The sequence below is a fragment of the Danio aesculapii genome, chromosome 5 (genome assembly GCF_903798145.1).
Source record: "Danio aesculapii chromosome 5, fDanAes4.1, whole genome shotgun sequence".
Taxonomy (NCBI): Eukaryota; Metazoa; Chordata; class Actinopteri; order Cypriniformes; family Danionidae; genus Danio; species Danio aesculapii.
The window spans coordinates 45,288,279-45,306,418 of NC_079439.1; the positions used below are offsets into that span (position 1 = coordinate 45,288,279).

Genomic DNA, 18,140 nt, shown 5'->3' on the forward strand with positions numbered 1-18,140 from the left:
AAACTTAAGTACAATGAAAATTCATTTTGGAAAGCAAAATTAAAGAAATTAAAGGCAACTAAAATGAAAGTACAAACATACATACATACATACATACATACATACATACACAATTAAATAAATAAATAAAGCAGTGTTTTAGCCTAAATATAGAGAGATGTACAGTGTTTGTTATTTTAATGTAATAGGACTAAGACAGTGAATTAATAGCCTTTTTCATTTACGTTTTCATTCACAGTTTTCATTTTTACATTTTCTTTGTTGGTTATATTTTTCTCATTTCATGTCTTTATTATTGTACATTAATAATACATGAATAATTAGATAGGCATAAATAATTCTTTATTTAAAGACATTACCAAAACACAGAGAAACGGTCTGGCACATGGTCTAAAGGGCTCTTAAGTTAAATGTTACTTTATCACAACTGTATTATGTAACACCTACACTTGCTTCACTAAGTAGTCAAATATATATATATATATATATATATATATATATATATATATATATATATATATATATATATATATATATATATATATATATATATATATATATATATATACTGTATAGGGTGGGCCATTTATATGGATACACCTTAATAAACTAATTGGGAATTTCACAAGAAAAAACAAATGTGTGCTTGGTTTTAACGTAACTTATTTTTTGAGTTATTTACAAGCCCCCTCACATATACTAATGTGTAAAAAACAGGACGTTAATATCACCAACCATTCCCATTTTATTTAGCTGTATCCATATAAATGGCCCACCCTGTATATTTATTATCGTTTGATATTTATTCATTCATTAATTTTCTTTTCGGCTTAGTCCCTTTATTAATCAGGGGTCCAGATGTAACCCATCACTGGGAAATACCTATACACTCGCATTAACACACATACACTACAGAAAATTTAGCTTACCCAATTCCCCTGTAGCGCATGGAAACCCCAACTTGGGGAGAACATGCAAACTCCACACAGAAACGGCAGCTGACCCAGCCGGGGCTCGAACCAGCGACATTCTTGCTGTGAGGCGATCGTGTAAGCCACTGTCCCACCGTGATGCCCCTTTTATATTTATGTGTACTTATATATTTATCTTTTAAATTCTTTTAAATAATTTTATTATAATTTCTTAGTTTTTTAATTATTATTAATTAATACTTTTATTCAGCATGGACAAGTGTTTAGGAGACAGGAAAGACATTTACAGGAACACGAAAATGTATTCATTTAAAAAAAAACAAGCAGTATATTTAAGCATCAAACTTTCCTACAATCAAAAAAATCCTGATAAAAATGCATCACTGTTTCTATTCATAGAAATCAAAAAAATATTGATATAAATCTAAAATGGAAAATAGAAAATTGACAACTTATTTAATTGTATTCAGTGATGATATAATTGTAACATATAAAAAATAAACATCAAACTGTACAACTAATAAGTCTGTTATTTAATGGAATAAATTAATCCTTCCACAAAAGTCAAAAAGCATTACTGTTTCCATTTTTAAATATAAACAAACTGAAAATATTGACATACTGACATGAATACAACTTTTATTTGTGTGTTCTCATATATACTGTAATAAAAGTAAACAACCCTAATCACAGCGCTCAGGACAACTGTTTTGTAGGCATGATGCTTGATGAGCCTTTAAGCTGTATATAATGACAAAACGCATTTCCTCCAAACACACTGTCAGTCAAGCCATGTGCTCTCGGCTCAATGGAAAGAGTGAGCTCCAAAAAGAAAGCCTGTCTGGACTCGCCTCCACTACTTCACCAGATTAAACGTGAAAGACATTTGGCCGAGACACACACACACACACACAAAATCACTGGAAAACACAAACACGCAGAGGCCCTGGACAATCTTCTCGATTTGGAGTAAAGCCCTTAGGACACAGGTGTCAACATCCACCCCTCATTAAGGCCAAAGATATCTGGCTTGACTTTAAATTATTTGTCAGTTCAGCCAGGTTTCATTGTCAATCAGAACAAAGGGGCTTATCTGCCCCCATACATTCTTCAGTACGTTCCCCAAAGAAAAAACTGTAGGTGTGCTAAGTACTAACCCAAGCAATCAGTATTCTAGCCAGTGAATTGGAGACAGGGCTATGCTTTCTTTTAATGCAATTCAGACACGCAATAAACACGCCTGGAGGCCTCACATATTGATCATTCTTCTTTTAAATGACATTTCAGCCCATGGGGAGTGTTTTGAAATGAAACCAGGAAGATGTGAATGGAGCATCAGTCTTGAGCTGAGCGTTCGCAGTGATGGGTTGAATACTTTAATGTGCTCTTAATCGATTTTTAAACACGCGTCATAGTTTAAGAGTCGGAGACAGCATACTGCTGAATTGGCGAATTGGAGCTTGGAAGTTGTCTTTACTTACACTTAAGCCCAGGAGCTCTTTCTTTTGTCATGCACTGAGAAATGAAAATTCCCTTGACCTTTTGATATTTAAGAGGTCATTGTATTAAAACAAAGGCGGCACGTGGCTCAGTGGTTATCACTGTTGCCTCACAACAAGAAGGTTGTGGGTTCGAGTCCCAGCTGGGCAATTCTGTGTGGAATTTGCATGTTCGCCCCCTGTTCCAGTTTCCCCCACAGTCCAAAGGCATGCGCTATAAGTAAACAAAATTGGCCGTAGTGTATGTGTTTGTGTGTGAATGTGAGAGTGTATGGGTGTTTCCCAGTGCTGGGCTGCGCTGCGTAAAATATATGGCAGAATAGCTGGCGGTTCATTGTGGTTACCCCTGATAAATAAGGGACTAAGCCAAAGGCAAATGAATGCATTATAACAATGTAGGTTATAACTATGTAACTATGTAAGTTAAAGAACTCGATGCTTTCTTGTTAGTCTAAGGCTTTGGATAGTGCCAAGACACACCAAACCGAGGCCAAACAACTAGCATCGGCGGAAATCAACTGTGTTGTGAGCTTGTGTTGGTTCATGTCTGGTTCTGTCTGGACTAAAAAGCTGTGCGTTAACAGACTGCAGACGGCAGTCGACTAAAATTACACATGACTTCTTTGTGTTCCTTCTTGGCTTAAATTGTTTACTTGGGTATGTCACTTCATTTTTTGCTCTTGTGCTCTGGTTGTTGCTGATTAACCAATCAGAACACTCTTTTCAGACAATGGTCGACACTAATTATATATGCTAAAAACTTAAGACTAGCCAGGGGTGCGTTTCCGAAAACCATCAGTAGCTAACTAAGGTTGCAAGTTCCTTCTTTACAAACATAGTTCATTGATTTGGCATTTGCTAAACCTACCGTTCATTTAGAACATTCCAACATTTAAACTTGATTGAAGATTAATAAACCATTAAAGTCATTCCTCATTGGCCCTACAGTGCATCCGGGAAAGTTTTCATAGAGCTTCACTTTTTCCACATTTTTTATGTTACAGCCTTATTCCAAAATGGATTAAATTAATTTATTTCCTCAAAATTCTACACACAATACATCATAATGACAATGTGAAAAGATTTCACATTGTTGAGATAAAATTGTTGCAAATTTATTAAAAATAAAAAACCTGAAGAATCACATGCACATAAGTATTCACGGCCTTTGCCTAATACTTTGTTGATGCACCTTTGGCAGCAATCACAGCCTCAAGTCTTTCTGAATATGATGCCTTGGCACACCTGTCTTTGGGATTTTTTGCCCATTCCTCTTTGCAGTACCTCTCAAGCTCTGTCAGGTTGGATGGGAAGCGACAGTGTGCACCCATTTTCAGATCTCTCCTGAGATGTTCAATAGGATTTAGGTCTAGGCTCTGGCTGGGCCACTCAATGACATTCACTGAGTTGTTGTGAAGCCACTCCATTAATGTTTTGGCGGTGTGCTTTGGGTCATTGTCCTGCTGGACGATGAACCGTTGCCCCAGTCTGAGGTGAAGAGCACTCTGAAGCAGGTTTTCATTCAGGATGTCTCTGTACATTGCTGCATTCATCTTTCCCTCTATCCTGACTAGTCTTCCAGTTCCTACAGCTGAAAAACATACCCACAGCATGACGCTGCCACCATCATGCTTCACTGTAGGGATGGTATTAGCCTTGTGATGAGTGGTGCCTGGTTTTCTCCAAATGTAACGCCTGACATTCACTCCAAAGAGTTCCATTTTAGTCTCATCAGACCAGAGAATTTAGTTTCTTATGGTCTGAGTCCTTCAGATGCCTTTTGGCAAATTCCAGGTGGGGAGTGGCTTTAAACTGGCCACTCTACCATACAGGCCTGATTGGTGGATTGCTGCAGACATGGTTGTCCTCTGTAAGTTTCTCTCTCCACAGAAAAAGGAGTTCAAACAGAGTGACCATTGGGTTATTGGTCACCTCCCTGACTAAGGTCCTTCTCCCCCGATCACTCAGCTTAGATGGCTGGCCAGCTCTAGGAAGAGTCCTGGTGGTTCCAAACATCTTCCACTTACGATGATAGAGGTCACTGTGCTCATTGGAACTTTCAGAGCAGCAGAAATTTTTCTGTAACCTTCCCCAGCCTTGTGCGTCGAGATAATCCTGTCTCGGAGGTCTACAGACAATTCCTTTGTCTTCATGCTTGGTTTGTGCTTTGACATGCACTGTAAACCCTGGGACCTTATATAGACAGGTGTAAGCCTTTTCAAATCATGTCCAATCAACCGAATTTACCACAGGTGAACTCCAATTAAGCTGCTGAAACATCTCAAATATGATCAGTGGAAACAGAATGTAAATGAGCTCAATTTAGAATTTCACGGCAAAGGCTGTGAATACTTATATACATGTGATTTTTCAGGTTTTTTATTTTTAATAAATTTGCAACAATTTCAAAAAATCTTTTCACATTGTCATTTTGGGGTATTGTGTGTAGAATTTTGAGGAAATAAATGAATTTAATCCATTTTGGGATAAGGTTGTAACATAAAAAAATGTGGAAATAGTAAGCACTATGAATACTTTCCGGATGCACTGAATACGTATCGTTTACATAAATTAAAATTAATATGGAAAACGAGTGCTTGTTTTTATCAAAACTGATATTGGATTTTTTATTAATGCGTGTGCATGTAAAACAATATAATTTGCACAAAAAGTATGGGGTTTTGCTTTTAAAGAAGTAGTTACTCCGCCCCGTTTAGAGCATAACTAACATGGTTTAAGCGATAGATCTGCAACAAAGCAACTACGGTTTTGGGAAACACTCGTCACTGCATCGTTTTTTTCCAAAACGATGCATCGTACTATTATAGTTCAGCCATGAGTTATGTCGTTGTTTGGGAAACGCACCCCAGATTGACACTGACCAATGTTTTGTGTCACGGCTTAACACGAAAAGATGCAGCCAAAGACAAAACTGTTTTTCTCATGGACTTTTCCAAGTTTATATGTCTATGAAAATGGGCCAACATGTTGTAATACATATGGCAGTGACAATGTGAATTTGGCATTTTGACATTGATATGTAGGTGAAATTTGCTGTTGGTTTTAATTTGAAGTAAATTCACAATTTGGTAATAAAGCGTTAGCAAACTCCACCATGTACTTTGTTATTGTTGTCTTTGCACTTACTTTACATGTACACGGGGGCGCCGCTAGAGGGGGAGGGGGGGGAGGGGTTAGGAAGATTCTAAGGGCCCATATATCTAGAGGGGCCCCAAAGACATTATCAAGGGCCCGCGCCAATCCCAGCCCCAACCAACCACCCCCCACCAGCAATCGCTCTTCACTTTCAGCCGCGATACCAATACCCCCCCCCCCCAACCCACACACACACACGCACACACATACACACACTCTTCACTTTCAGCCGCGATACCCAGCAACCGGACAGTATATGATGAAGCTGGTCTCTTAATACAACAGGTTAAAATAAAAGCAGTTTTAAATTTTTTGTGATCCATTTTAAGATCAAAATTATTAGACCCTTTAAACTATACATATTTTTGATTGTCCACAGAACAAACCATCATTATAACCTAACCTGCCTAGTTAACCTAATTAACCTAGTTAAGCCTTTAAATGTCACTTTAAGCTGTGTAAAAGTGTCTTGAAAAATATGTAGTCAAATATTATTTACTGTCATCATGACAAAGATAAAATAAATCAGTTATTAGAGATGAGTTATTAAAACTCTTATGATTAGAAATATGTTGAAAAAATCTCTCCACTAAACAGAAATTGGGGGAAAAATACTTCAACTGTCAGACTTCAACTGTACGTACAGGTCTGCAGAAAGACTGACTCTAGAGGGATTTACAGATTGGAATTTCCTCTGTGTGATATCTGATCCATCAGCACATCCACACAGACACACACATGCATACACGCGCACACACACACTCCAGACAAGTAGCCCTGAGGAAGCTCAACATTTGTCTCTGCATGCTGGCTTGACACAAAGGTCTTCATTGAAGAAAGAGGCACTTGCACATTATTATTGCAGTGAGCTTCATGACAGTGGACCCATTGAATGAACACCCCGCTGGCCACTTACTACCTTCAGTGTCAGGCTTCCAAACTAACTAAAACATTATAAGATTCCTTTATTTTTATTCGTTTTAATCTTCCTAAAAATAATGATTTATTATTCTAACGTTATTTATTTTTTGTATGTTAGTTTGTTTATAATTATTCTAGTACTTCATTTTGAATATATTTTTTATGAATTATCCTTTATATACAAAAAATTCTGAGCATTTGAAGGTCAGTTTCATGCACTGTATTCAACTCACACTGGAGCCAAAAACCCATCCCTGTGAAGCTCACAGCATGTGCAAACATCAAAAATACAGAAATGATTCATTTTGAAAAATTCAGACACCATTCAACGTGACTGTAATAGCAGCTGTAAATGTTATGCAGTGCTATAAGAGTGAGGCATTGGAAGAACTATAAAAAGTCTGCCGATCTTGATAATTATACTACCAGCAGATGCTGTCATTACTGTAATTAATTTCTGAGCTCCTGTATAACAGCCTACACCACACTTCCTTCGAAATATAATCTTTAGTCTTTTAGCAATCCAGAAATGTCATTCCACATGCATTTTGGCAGGATTCGGTCAAAATCAGAATTTTCAATGAACGTCATCATCGTGTACAACAGTAAACTGCACATCTTCAGTCATCAAGCATGAAGACATTGAGAATAGCTAGTGCAAACAAGCTGCCGTGTGTCATTCAACACAACAGCCAATGCATTTTCTCCCTGCATTTATCTTGCCATCAAATCATGATCAAGAAGCTACGGAGAATCTGCAATCATATCATTTATGAGGAAAATTCTCTTAAATTCCCCCAAAAACATACATTTTCAAAGTTGTTAGTTGCTTGCTCATTAATATGACAAAGTGAAAAGGTTTTTAAGCTGTCAATGTTGGAGATATCATTAAATCATTAGGACAACCACATATAAGACAGTCATTCACTACATTACATCTTCATCCACTTACATTTGACCAAAATCTCAGTTTTAAATAATGAAGTATTATGCAAAGGGTATCAAAGACAGCAAATGCTAAAAAATTCTTGACTTATTTACATTTTTAAAACTGAGTAAACACGTTGTCAACTCATACAATTACGCACATAATTTACTTAATCATTATATGGCAACAGTTTACTTATTTTTATTGGTAAAGTCAACTAACTGTTTAAAAGCAATGTGTTTTTATGTGTCCAGGAAATGTATTCTGTTAAACTGGAAACAGGAACTCCCTCCAACATTTGAATTATTTAAAAATATCATAAATGACACACTGCATTTGGAATACTTAACATATAGTTTAAAAAACAAAACACACATATTTTTAAAAACCTGGAAAATTTTATGGACCCTTTATGAACCCTTTGACCTGAGCCTGCATAATACCCATTGTTATCACACTGAACATTTACAAGCTGTTATTTGATTTCTGTTAATGTACTTGTTAATGTACAGATTTTTATATTTGTATACCCTGACGCTACACTTAATGCTGAATATTCTTTTTTCAATCGTGCTGTTTGTTATATTGTAAAATGATAAATAAATAATGATTTTAAAAAAAGCAATGTGTTAACACACTTATTTAAAGCAAAGTCCCTTAAAGGCAAGTCACTCGGCGGCCATCTTTGAAACTCTTGGGCAGTATGCTCGGGCGTTCTGTTTGAATGGGGAAACATCAAATTCTCCAAAACTACTTGCCAAGTTACGATTACGATTCCATTTCATATTATGAATAACTCATAAAATTAAACAACAACTGTCTATTTAGTTTAATTTCTGAATGTTCGTATCACACAAAATCTGCAGAAACTCATGTCTGGTCTGATCACTTCCCCTGGAGAATTGTCATTCTATAACGATTGCTGATTGGTTTCTGTACTATAAGCCGGGCTTTATTCGCCATATAACGATCGCTGATTGGCTCCTGTACTAGAAGGAGGGGCTTCATTCACCATATTGACAGTTATACTTTTCCCTATTGAAAAGAATACAAGTGACATGTCTTGTGTATTCTAAAGACGAATTACCAACCTACGTCACATGGGTTACCGGTTGCAAAAAGACACAGGTTGCAATGGCAAACAAGTCGTTTTGTGTGGTAGGATGCCAAATTCGAAACTTTTACCATACACCACACTGCTTTTAATGCCAACCGCAGACATATTTGGCTAAAAGGGAGCTGAATGAAGTGAGGATTTAGTTAAAAGTGCTTGACTCTGCAGTTCTCATGTTATATCTGGTAAGTTCAGGCTATGCTGAATCATACACATTACTTGTTTTTGATTGCAGCAGTGATTTCAGCAAAAACAGTTACATATGGTTCATTAAACTGCGGACACTGAATGCTAAGAATGAAACGTGAAAGTGTAAGTTCACATACCCTGCCGTACAGGTGCAGTGCGCTGTCAGAATGCAGTTGTTTTGCTTGTTGATGATTAATTACCCAGGCCATATAGTATCTTTCTCTGTCTTTGGCTAGGCAGAACCTCGGTTTTTAGCACTACAAAGTTTTGAATCTGGTAATCATGGAACATTATTTCTTGCACATGACCACACAGAACAAAATTGTTGGCATCCAAAGACTTGTAGGCCTTTAATTTCTTGTAAAATCACTTGGAGCTTCAATGAGATTGTATATGTCAGGCTGGAAGCTTGGCCATTTCGTCTTATCCAATATTCATTGGGAGGGTGCTATCGCAAATGGACCTGTCAGACGAACGCCGTTCACTTTAATGCTAATTTTGCTGAATCACTGTGCTTATCATTGGGTGACAAGCTGTTATAATACACCGAAAGCATTATGTAAATAATATATATAATATGTAATCAATATAACTTATTTCTAAGACAACAACACAACTCTATACTGCATTAGATGTCATTCCCTCGCTGTAAATGTTAGCGCTCCCGATTTTTTTTCCTCAACCTTGCTGCGCACACATTCTGAATGTTTACAAACATGGTAATTCGTCTAAAGTCTTTGTTTAAAGTCAACTAATTGCTTTCTACAATGCATTTCTGTATTTCTGCTTCCAATTCAAACAACACTGCAAAGTTTGTGTAGCACAAAATGTAAACAGAGTGGAGCTTTAAGTTTTTGCTTACTCTTTTTGATGCTTAACATTGGTTGAATATTTCTGAAACCCGCAGACAGACTTCAAAGCTGACCAATATCATTGATTTTTTTTGTAAACACATGTTAAAATAAGAGGTTTATATATGTCCAGTGATGGGAATAACGGTGTGATAAATAAACAGCGTTACTCACGTAGATACTACTTTCAGTGATGAGTAATCAAATAAATTACTTTTTCCTCCATTACAACGCTGTTAAGTAATTCTAATCTGATGAGGCACCTTACGTTGTCACATGCCACCAGAAAATTAGCAGAGCTGAACTCACAGCGTCACACTTACTACCCAGACAGAATAAAACAGAACAGTATCTAGATCAGGGGTGCCCAAACTTTTTCGTATAAAGTGCCAAAAGCCAAATATCATTGACAGACTGTTGGCTGAAGGTAAATATCCCAAGTTACTGTATATTAGATTAAAGTTGCCATGGGTAATTTCCTAATTTATGTCATAAGACTTAAAAGTAATAAAAAACATTACTTTAAATCATATTAACTAATGCAACATAACATTTAAAATGATAACTTATTGCAAAATAAAACAATAACAAATCACATTTATAACACAGTGGAGTTCAACGATGAGTACACTAGTCAAGCAGAATCTTGCCTTCATTTGTCCTCTATGCGTCTCGTGACTGTATGTACATTTAAAATAATTCTGATTAAGTTAACAATTTAATGGAAACATTTAATTTCAGTTAGCTTTTAAGAATAAAACAAACAAACAAGGTTACATTAGATTTGAAATGACAATCTCTAAACCATCGCTATCATTCTTCCTCTCTTCTCAGATGGGATGGCGGGTCAAATCAAAGGTTATTGTGGGCCAACTTTGGCCCGCGAACCCTAGTTTGTGCATTCCTGATCTAGAAATATAGTTGAAGACATGCTGCCATTGTCTCCAACATTGTCCCACAACAACATTAAAATAGTGTAGATTAGTGTACAATGTTATATATTTATTTTATAATCATTTGACAAATTATATCTTTTTTAAGTAACGCAATATTTACATTCCCTGGTAATTAATTACTTTTATAATTATGTAACTTAGTTCATATTTGTGAGAAGTAACTAGTAACTATAACTAAATACTCTTTTAAAAGAACATGCCCAACACTGTATATGTTTGGCGTATTTATCTTCAGATTAAAAATAAAAGGATGTTTTCTTGTTTGCTCACCTCTGCAGGTCCGATCTGTTTCAAGGTAATGCTGTGGCCTGCAGGCAGACACACAGGACCCGTGAGAGACATGTCCACTTTGAGGCTGCAGCACCTCTTCCATTTTGACACACTGTGTGCAGTCTGAGGAGTCTGGACCCACGCAGACCCTACAGGACGAATGACAACCTGCACAGAGGGAAGTTCATGCACACAAACACAGGTTTGCATCAAGATGGAAATATTGTTTGTCTTTAAAGAAATAGTTCAGCCAAAATGAAAATGTACCCATTATTTACTCACCCTTAAAAGCTTCAAAACCTTGGTGAGATTTTATTTTATTTTATTTTATTTTATTTTATTTTATTTTATTTTATTTTATTTTATTTTATTTTATTTTATTTTGTGTTAAATGGAAAAAGAAAGCCAAATAGGTTTGGAAATGATGCAATGAGTAAACAATGACAGAATGATTTGTTTTGGGTGAACTATACATTTAGCTTATTTTGCTTTAATATAATCACTTTAGACTGACGAACAATTATGAGTTTAATTGAAATCTCAAACATTTAATAGCTGCTTTGTCAAGGTGACCATAGAGTACATCCAGATAATTAATAACATTCAAATTTCATGCAAGCATCAACACTCTGTAAAAAATTCAACTTGAAAACAGTTTAAATTATTCGTTTGTTTGTTTGTTTTTTGTTGGTTTGGCAAATATTTGTAAAACTGTCTGTACAACTACATTTAACACGTTTACTTAACCAAAATCAAAATTGTCTTCATTAAGCTAAAAATATTAGTTTTGTGAGCAAAACTTTGCAAGTTCACCCAAAAGAGCTTTTGCCAACTTATTACTTAAAGTTGAGTTAATCTCAATCAAATAATAAACCAAAATGCATTCTCAAATGAGAAATCAAATGTATTTGATATCTAATGTTCATAAAATCCTGTAATAATTAAATAACAAATAAAATGCTCAAACTATAATTCAAATGGAGGAATCTGTGTCAGGTTCCTTCTGATTACATAGACACAGCTGGAAGCTCATGATGGACTGATTACTAAGACTATCAAGACACCTCATTCACACAGACTCTTTGCTGAGTCTTTGTTTTTCCCTGTTAAGAATTACAAAGCATTTTCTCCTGTTTGTCCTGCCATGTTTTGATCCTTGTCTTGTTCTTACCATTGTTGTTGTTTTTTTGCCTTCTGTCCTGTTTCTAATTCTAGTTGTCTAATAAATGTTTTGTTAACATTTGTCTCTGTTAGAGTTTTTTTTTAACTGAACTATGTTTGTTTGTTCTAATAATGTATTATTTCTTAGTACCAATTTCCAAAAGAGTTTTTTTGTTCACTCAACTTCAGAAATTGTTGTTCACCGCAAAGAGAAAAAACAAAAGGAAATAAGGATTGTTTTTTTTTTGTTCACTCAACTTCAGACATTCCAGTTCTGCAAACAAAAAAAAGTTCAGTTGGCACAACTTAAGTTTTGTCACAGAGTAGTTCACCTCTCTAGAAAACTAATAAATAATCTGACGTTAACCAACCTAAATGTTTTTTGTATTACTGACAAATAATTTTAGGTCAGTGCAGCTGATGTTTTCAAAAGCTGAGTGAACAAGAAAAGCGAAAGGAAATAAGGATTATGCTTTTTTTTTTTAAAGAGCCCATATTATGGGTTTTTGAAAATGCCCTTCCATGTAGTGTGTAACACAGCTCTAAGTGAAGTGAAATATCCAGCTAAGGCTTAAATCTGTAAGTGTACAGTGTTTAAAACTATTGATTCATCTATAAAAGAGTCGACTCATAGTGCTTCAAACGAGTCGTCTTGATAACGAGTCATTAGGTGTTTCGCGATGACGCAGCCACGAAACACAAGCCTCGCCAGTAGTTACGCGCGCAAACCAGGGAGATTTGAAACCTGCGGCCCCGCCCACTAACACAGAAAAACACTAGACACACACACACAGACGCCGCCGGTCGAATGAAGTCACGCTGTGCTCAGATGGATAATATTGACAGTCTCTACCCAAAGATGAGTTGTGAACTGTGAAGAGTCAGTGGTTGAGGTTTATTCACTAGTGTAAGTAAGTGCGATTAAAATTGTTGCCTCGTTTAACTTGCAAATTATGTATTTATTGTGTTTTGTTACTTGTTAACCTGGTACAGTACACGCGGTTACTCTTTATATTCTCTTATCACATGTAAGCCACGTTAAAAACGCGACGCGTGCCGCTTTGTTTACGGATTTAACGTTAAAGGCTTTTGTGAGCTCGCGTTCCACTGCCGTTTGTCGTTGCTATGGTGATCGTAAGCTAGGAGACAGGAGACTCGCGTCGCTTTCCCTAGTTCTTCTGAGGAGCGTTGTGTGTGTGAGAGAGAGAGACTCGCGTCGCTTTCCCTAGTTTTTCTGAGGAGCGTTGTGTGTGTGTGTGTGAGAGAGAGAGAGAGAGAGAGAGAGAGAGAGACTCGCGTCGCTTTCCCTAGTTTTTCTGAGGAGCGTTGTGTGTGTGTGTGAGAGAGAGAGAGAGAGAGAGAGAGAGACTCGCGTCGCTTTCCCTAGTTTTTCTGAGGAGCGTTGTGTGAGTGTGTGTGTGAGAGAGAGAGAGAGAGAGAGAGAGAGAGAGAGAGAGAGAGAGAGAGAGAGAGAGAGAGAGAGAGAGAGAGACTCGCGTCGCTTTCCCTAGTTTTTCTGAGGAGCGTTGTGTGTGTGTGAGAGAGAGAGAGAGAGAGACGCGCGTCGCTTTCCCTAGTTCTTCTGAGGAGCGTTGTGTGTGTGTGTGAGAGAGAGAGAGGCTAGGAGACTCGCGTCGATCTCCCCAGTTCTTCTGAGGAGGGTTGTGTGTGTGTGTGTGTGTGTGTGTGTGTGAAAATCCTTACACTATGAAGCGCGTGTGCACTGTGACTACTTTTATATAGTTGATTACCAGCTGGGCATTTCACTCTGTCTCGTGCTGAAGCCTGTCACTGTCGACCAATCGCAGCAGGCTGTCATCGGTCCAATCAGCGCAGATTAGCTTCGCGCTGAGGAGGGGTTTGGGAACAAATGAATCGCTGAACGATTCATATGGGAGTCGTTGGGATAATTAGGTAAAAATAAATGCAGATTATAAGACCATCAAAGTGTTTTATGACCTTGCATGCATATTAGACTGTTGTTGGAGACCCTTACAACCTAAATATGACCCTATTTCATGTATAATATGGGCTCTTTAACTGGGTTAATTTTTTTTACAATGCATGTTTGTTATTCAATCATTTTCATTCATCAACCTTTTCTCCACTCTTAAATTCATGAAACATTAGTATTATTATTAGTAGTAAATAAAATCCTGTATTTATTTCAATTAAATAATATTTCCTAATCTCAAAAGAGATTCTAAAACTACCCCTCACATGAGTGTGTGATCAATCAATCAATCAATCAATCAATCAATCAATCAATCAATCAATCAATCAATCAATCAATCAATCAATCAATCAATCAAACCTAATCTAATCTAATCTAATCTAATCTAATTCATCAATTTAATTAAACCTTGATTAATATAAGTATAGATTTCTAAAAAATATGCACCAATCCTAAACCTTTGAACAGTACTAATTAGGTTTTGTACTTTCTACAGCCTCATTTTATATCCATTCTACAAAACTTATACTTCTATGAACAAATGGTCTGAGTCTTCACACAGAGTCAGTGTAAGTTATCTGTATTCAGGACACACACACACACACACACACACACACACACACACACTCATCCGCAATGCAGCAGTGATTGACACACTGGGGCAGGGGACAACTATACTTAATGGCTAAAGGTAACACACTAAACTATTATTGGACAAAAAAATCCCCAAGTTATGTACTGTCTGTCTGTTTGTCTATATTCAACTATAAACTGTGTTCTCTGCCCAAATTTAAAATTCATATTTAATGATGTGTTGCATCATTTAGTGAGTGGTCAAATCAGATGCGCTGTTTAGTATTAAGCAATCTAAACTCCTTAGAACAGCGTGTTTGTGATCTATCTTGTTTTATCGTGACCCAGTTTTCACAACGGTATGATGTAAGAGTTGAATAAATACAGTCGTACTGTGACAGTGTCCCGCTCTGGAGAACAGGCCCTCTCCACAGGACTCCACACACTGGCCCTGGTTCAAGATCAGAGCCTTTGAGCAGGAGGTGCAGTGAGACACAGCAGGCCCCGAGCAGGACGCACACGAACTGTGGCACGCTGGAAAAACAACAGACGAATCAATCAGCACAGGGATTTACAAAACAGCTAACAAGACCGAAGTGGAAATAAAGCAACATGGACCTCTTCTAACATATAACCTGTCAGGGGCAATTTCATTAAAGTCTGTTTGAGTTCTTGAGTAGGGGAGAGCTATAACACTTACGCCATAACACTTATGGAGTTTCTTAGTTTGCTTAAATTCTCATGAGGTTCACAGTGTAATATGGTTTTTAAATAATTTCACACTTGTCTATTGTGCATCTGGAAAGGGTATCTGCTGCATAAAAAAAAATATATGCCAGCGTAATTAGCAGTTCATTCTGCTGTGGCGACCCCAGATAAATCCGAGGCTAGGCCAAAGGAAAGTAAGGGACTTGTCTAGTGCAAATATATGGGTTTTTAAATAGATATCGATGAGGAAATGTAACTATTATATGTATTGTCAGAAGAGCTAATACACATGAAAGTGTACAATTTTTAAAAGGAGGCATGCCCCCAAATCCCACCTCTAATCCTACCATCTTTAGGGATGGGCAAATCTAAAATGTATGAATGATATCATACAAATGAATAGATTAAACTAAATATAAAAACTATAAATTGCTTTGAGATAGCATGTAACATGACTGTATGACAGCTAAAAACAGTATATATAGTAAAAAAAAAAAAAAAAAAAAAAAAAATATATATATATATATATATATATATATATATATATATATATATATATATATATATATATATATATATATATATATATATATATATATATATATATATTGAGACTGAGAGCAGCGCGAACCCGTTAGAACGAGTGTTTACTAGTGTCTAGTCCCGTGAAGTAGTATGATTATTGATGTTGCACGTCCGTTGGATCCTGCCTCTGAATGAACGAGTTTTAGCTACTTGTACACTAAGGTGGCATTCAGAAAAAACAAAACATCAGTAAAGAAACAACACAGAGCAACATAAAAACCTTTTGCCAGCTAGTGTTTTGGAAGTGTTATTGCAGAGCAACATAAACAGCATGCAGAAGTATAAATGTACGACTACGCGAAAAGCAGGCGCCGTGGGTCACGCCGATCACTCGACGCAGAAGTATAAATCAGCCTTTAGCTTGCATATGCAAGTCTGCAATTAGATACTATTATGTCTGTTACATGGCGCCAAATTGTATGTAGGTTAATGTATGCTCCATTCAGCCATTTCATTTCTGTCAACTTTGCCTTTAATTAGAGAATTAATAAACTATTATGGCTCAGAACAATGTTTATGTCTAATTTTTCATGTTTTGTGGCATGTAGCTGTGTAATATGCAGGATAAAGTATATTCAGGTGGTTGGTTTCGCAGAAGTCCTTCAGTCTTATATACCAGTCCAAAATTAGCATAACATAACACCTGGGTGTACTTCATCCCTTACCTATTACAGACATCCCAAGTTAGAAAAAGTCATTTTTGGGGAGACAGAGAGGTTGCGGGAGATGTCTGAAGCGCAACGTTTCTGAAGAGCAGACGGTGGGGTGCGTGACGTATTTGAGGACCGGGTAGGAGACACGCGACTCCCTGAGATTATGATTCAGTTGCGGCCATCCGGGTGTCTTTATGCATTTGCGGGAGACTCCAGGAAATTCTGGGAGACTTGGGATGTCTGCTGTTACACGACTGTCTGAAATACTCAATTCTAATTGGTCGGTCGCAACATTCCAAGGCAGGTTATTTCGAGATAACAACCGCTGAATAACACAGGCTCTTCCGGAAACTTCAAATCTCCTTCACCCTCAGTGAATACAACCACAGCTCACCTTCCAATTGTCTTCAAAACAATCAATTGTATTTTTCTTAGCTACTACCCTCTATGCTATCAGTTGGAAAGATAAAGGTGCCTGCAAAAAATGCTAATTAACTAAACACCACAGGATTAGGTTTTGACAGGGTTTTAAATATGATTTTAAAATTAATCGAGCATAACACTACAATGATAATTTTCTAAGCCCTGCGGTTTTGCGGAGAAAACCTAGGTAAGACATTTCAACGGATTGAGTCCAAATGACAGGGAAACTTTCCAAAAGAGCATCTCTGGCAGAGAAAATGGGTTTCAGAATGAAGAATATGTTTTCAATTCGCTAGAAAAGAGATTTATGAGCTTCTGGTTGCCAGTAAGCCTAGGTGTTGCACAAAATATAAAAACAGAAAGAGATAATTTTTCACCTTGGCATCGGCCGTGGTCATCCTTGTAATACTGCGGTGGACATTGTGGTGCACATTTCCCATGATGCAGTGCGTGTTCTCCAGGGCAGCTCTTACAGCTGGGGCTGTCAGGTTGGCAGGTTGCACAGGAAGGGTCACAAGCTACGAAGAAATACATAAAATATCTGATTTAAATAAAACAGCTACACTGCAATGATGTAAATATAACTGACTTGAAAAATTATAGAAACATGTTTTACAAGAAGTTTTATTTTTCAATTTATTATAACCTCATATGACAAAAATAATTTGAGGTTAAGTAAGAAACACTTATTAGAAACCTCAATTAAAAATAGAACAAACAAATATAGAAAAGCCTGAGAACCTTCAAGTCAGCATATCAATACAAAATACAGTATAAATGCTCAAACCACAAGCTATTTTTATCCATAGTCAGAAACCCAACAAACTCCCATCAGCACACTTCTTCTTCTGATAAATAGACAAGCTGGATGTGTGGCAGCTTAAGTTCTCCACTATAAAGCGGGCATGTGGAGTGTCATTCTGCATTTGTTGTAGTGTCGACAGGGTGACGTTTGGGAAGCAGGCTTTGTCTTTACAGTACAAGAAACAACATTATCATCAACAGACAATGAAAAAGGTCATTAAAATGCCATGACAGTCTGACAACTAGATGATACATCAAGCCAGTACAAAATCACAATACTTGCTCAATATAATCAAATAAAACGAACTACTAAAAACACTGAGTGCACCTTAAAGGTTGAACGCATGACACAAAGCAAACAGATTTTAAAACAACACAATATATTTAGTAAGATCACAAACTCTTTGAGGCTAGATTTGGTTGTCAGTTTTAGAGCTTAATCCTGTTCTGTACAAATACACAC

General features: G+C 36.8%; 1 protein-coding gene across 2 annotated transcripts in view; it reads right to left on the bottom strand.

Annotated features, from left to right (window-relative positions):
• fras1 (Fraser extracellular matrix complex subunit 1) overlaps positions 1-18,140 on the bottom strand; it is a 252,169-nt gene that overhangs the window by 117,542 nt on the left and 116,487 nt on the right. For both annotated transcript variants that reach the window (XM_056458293.1, XM_056458292.1), the window contains exons 16-18: positions 17,251-17,391; positions 14,898-15,038; positions 10,817-10,984 (exon numbers count right to left, since the gene is read on the bottom strand). In XM_056458293.1, the coding sequence (XP_056314268.1) occupies positions 10,817-10,984; positions 14,898-15,038; positions 17,251-17,391 (450 nt within the window). The remainder of the gene's footprint in view (positions 1-10,816; positions 10,985-14,897; positions 15,039-17,250; positions 17,392-18,140) is intronic.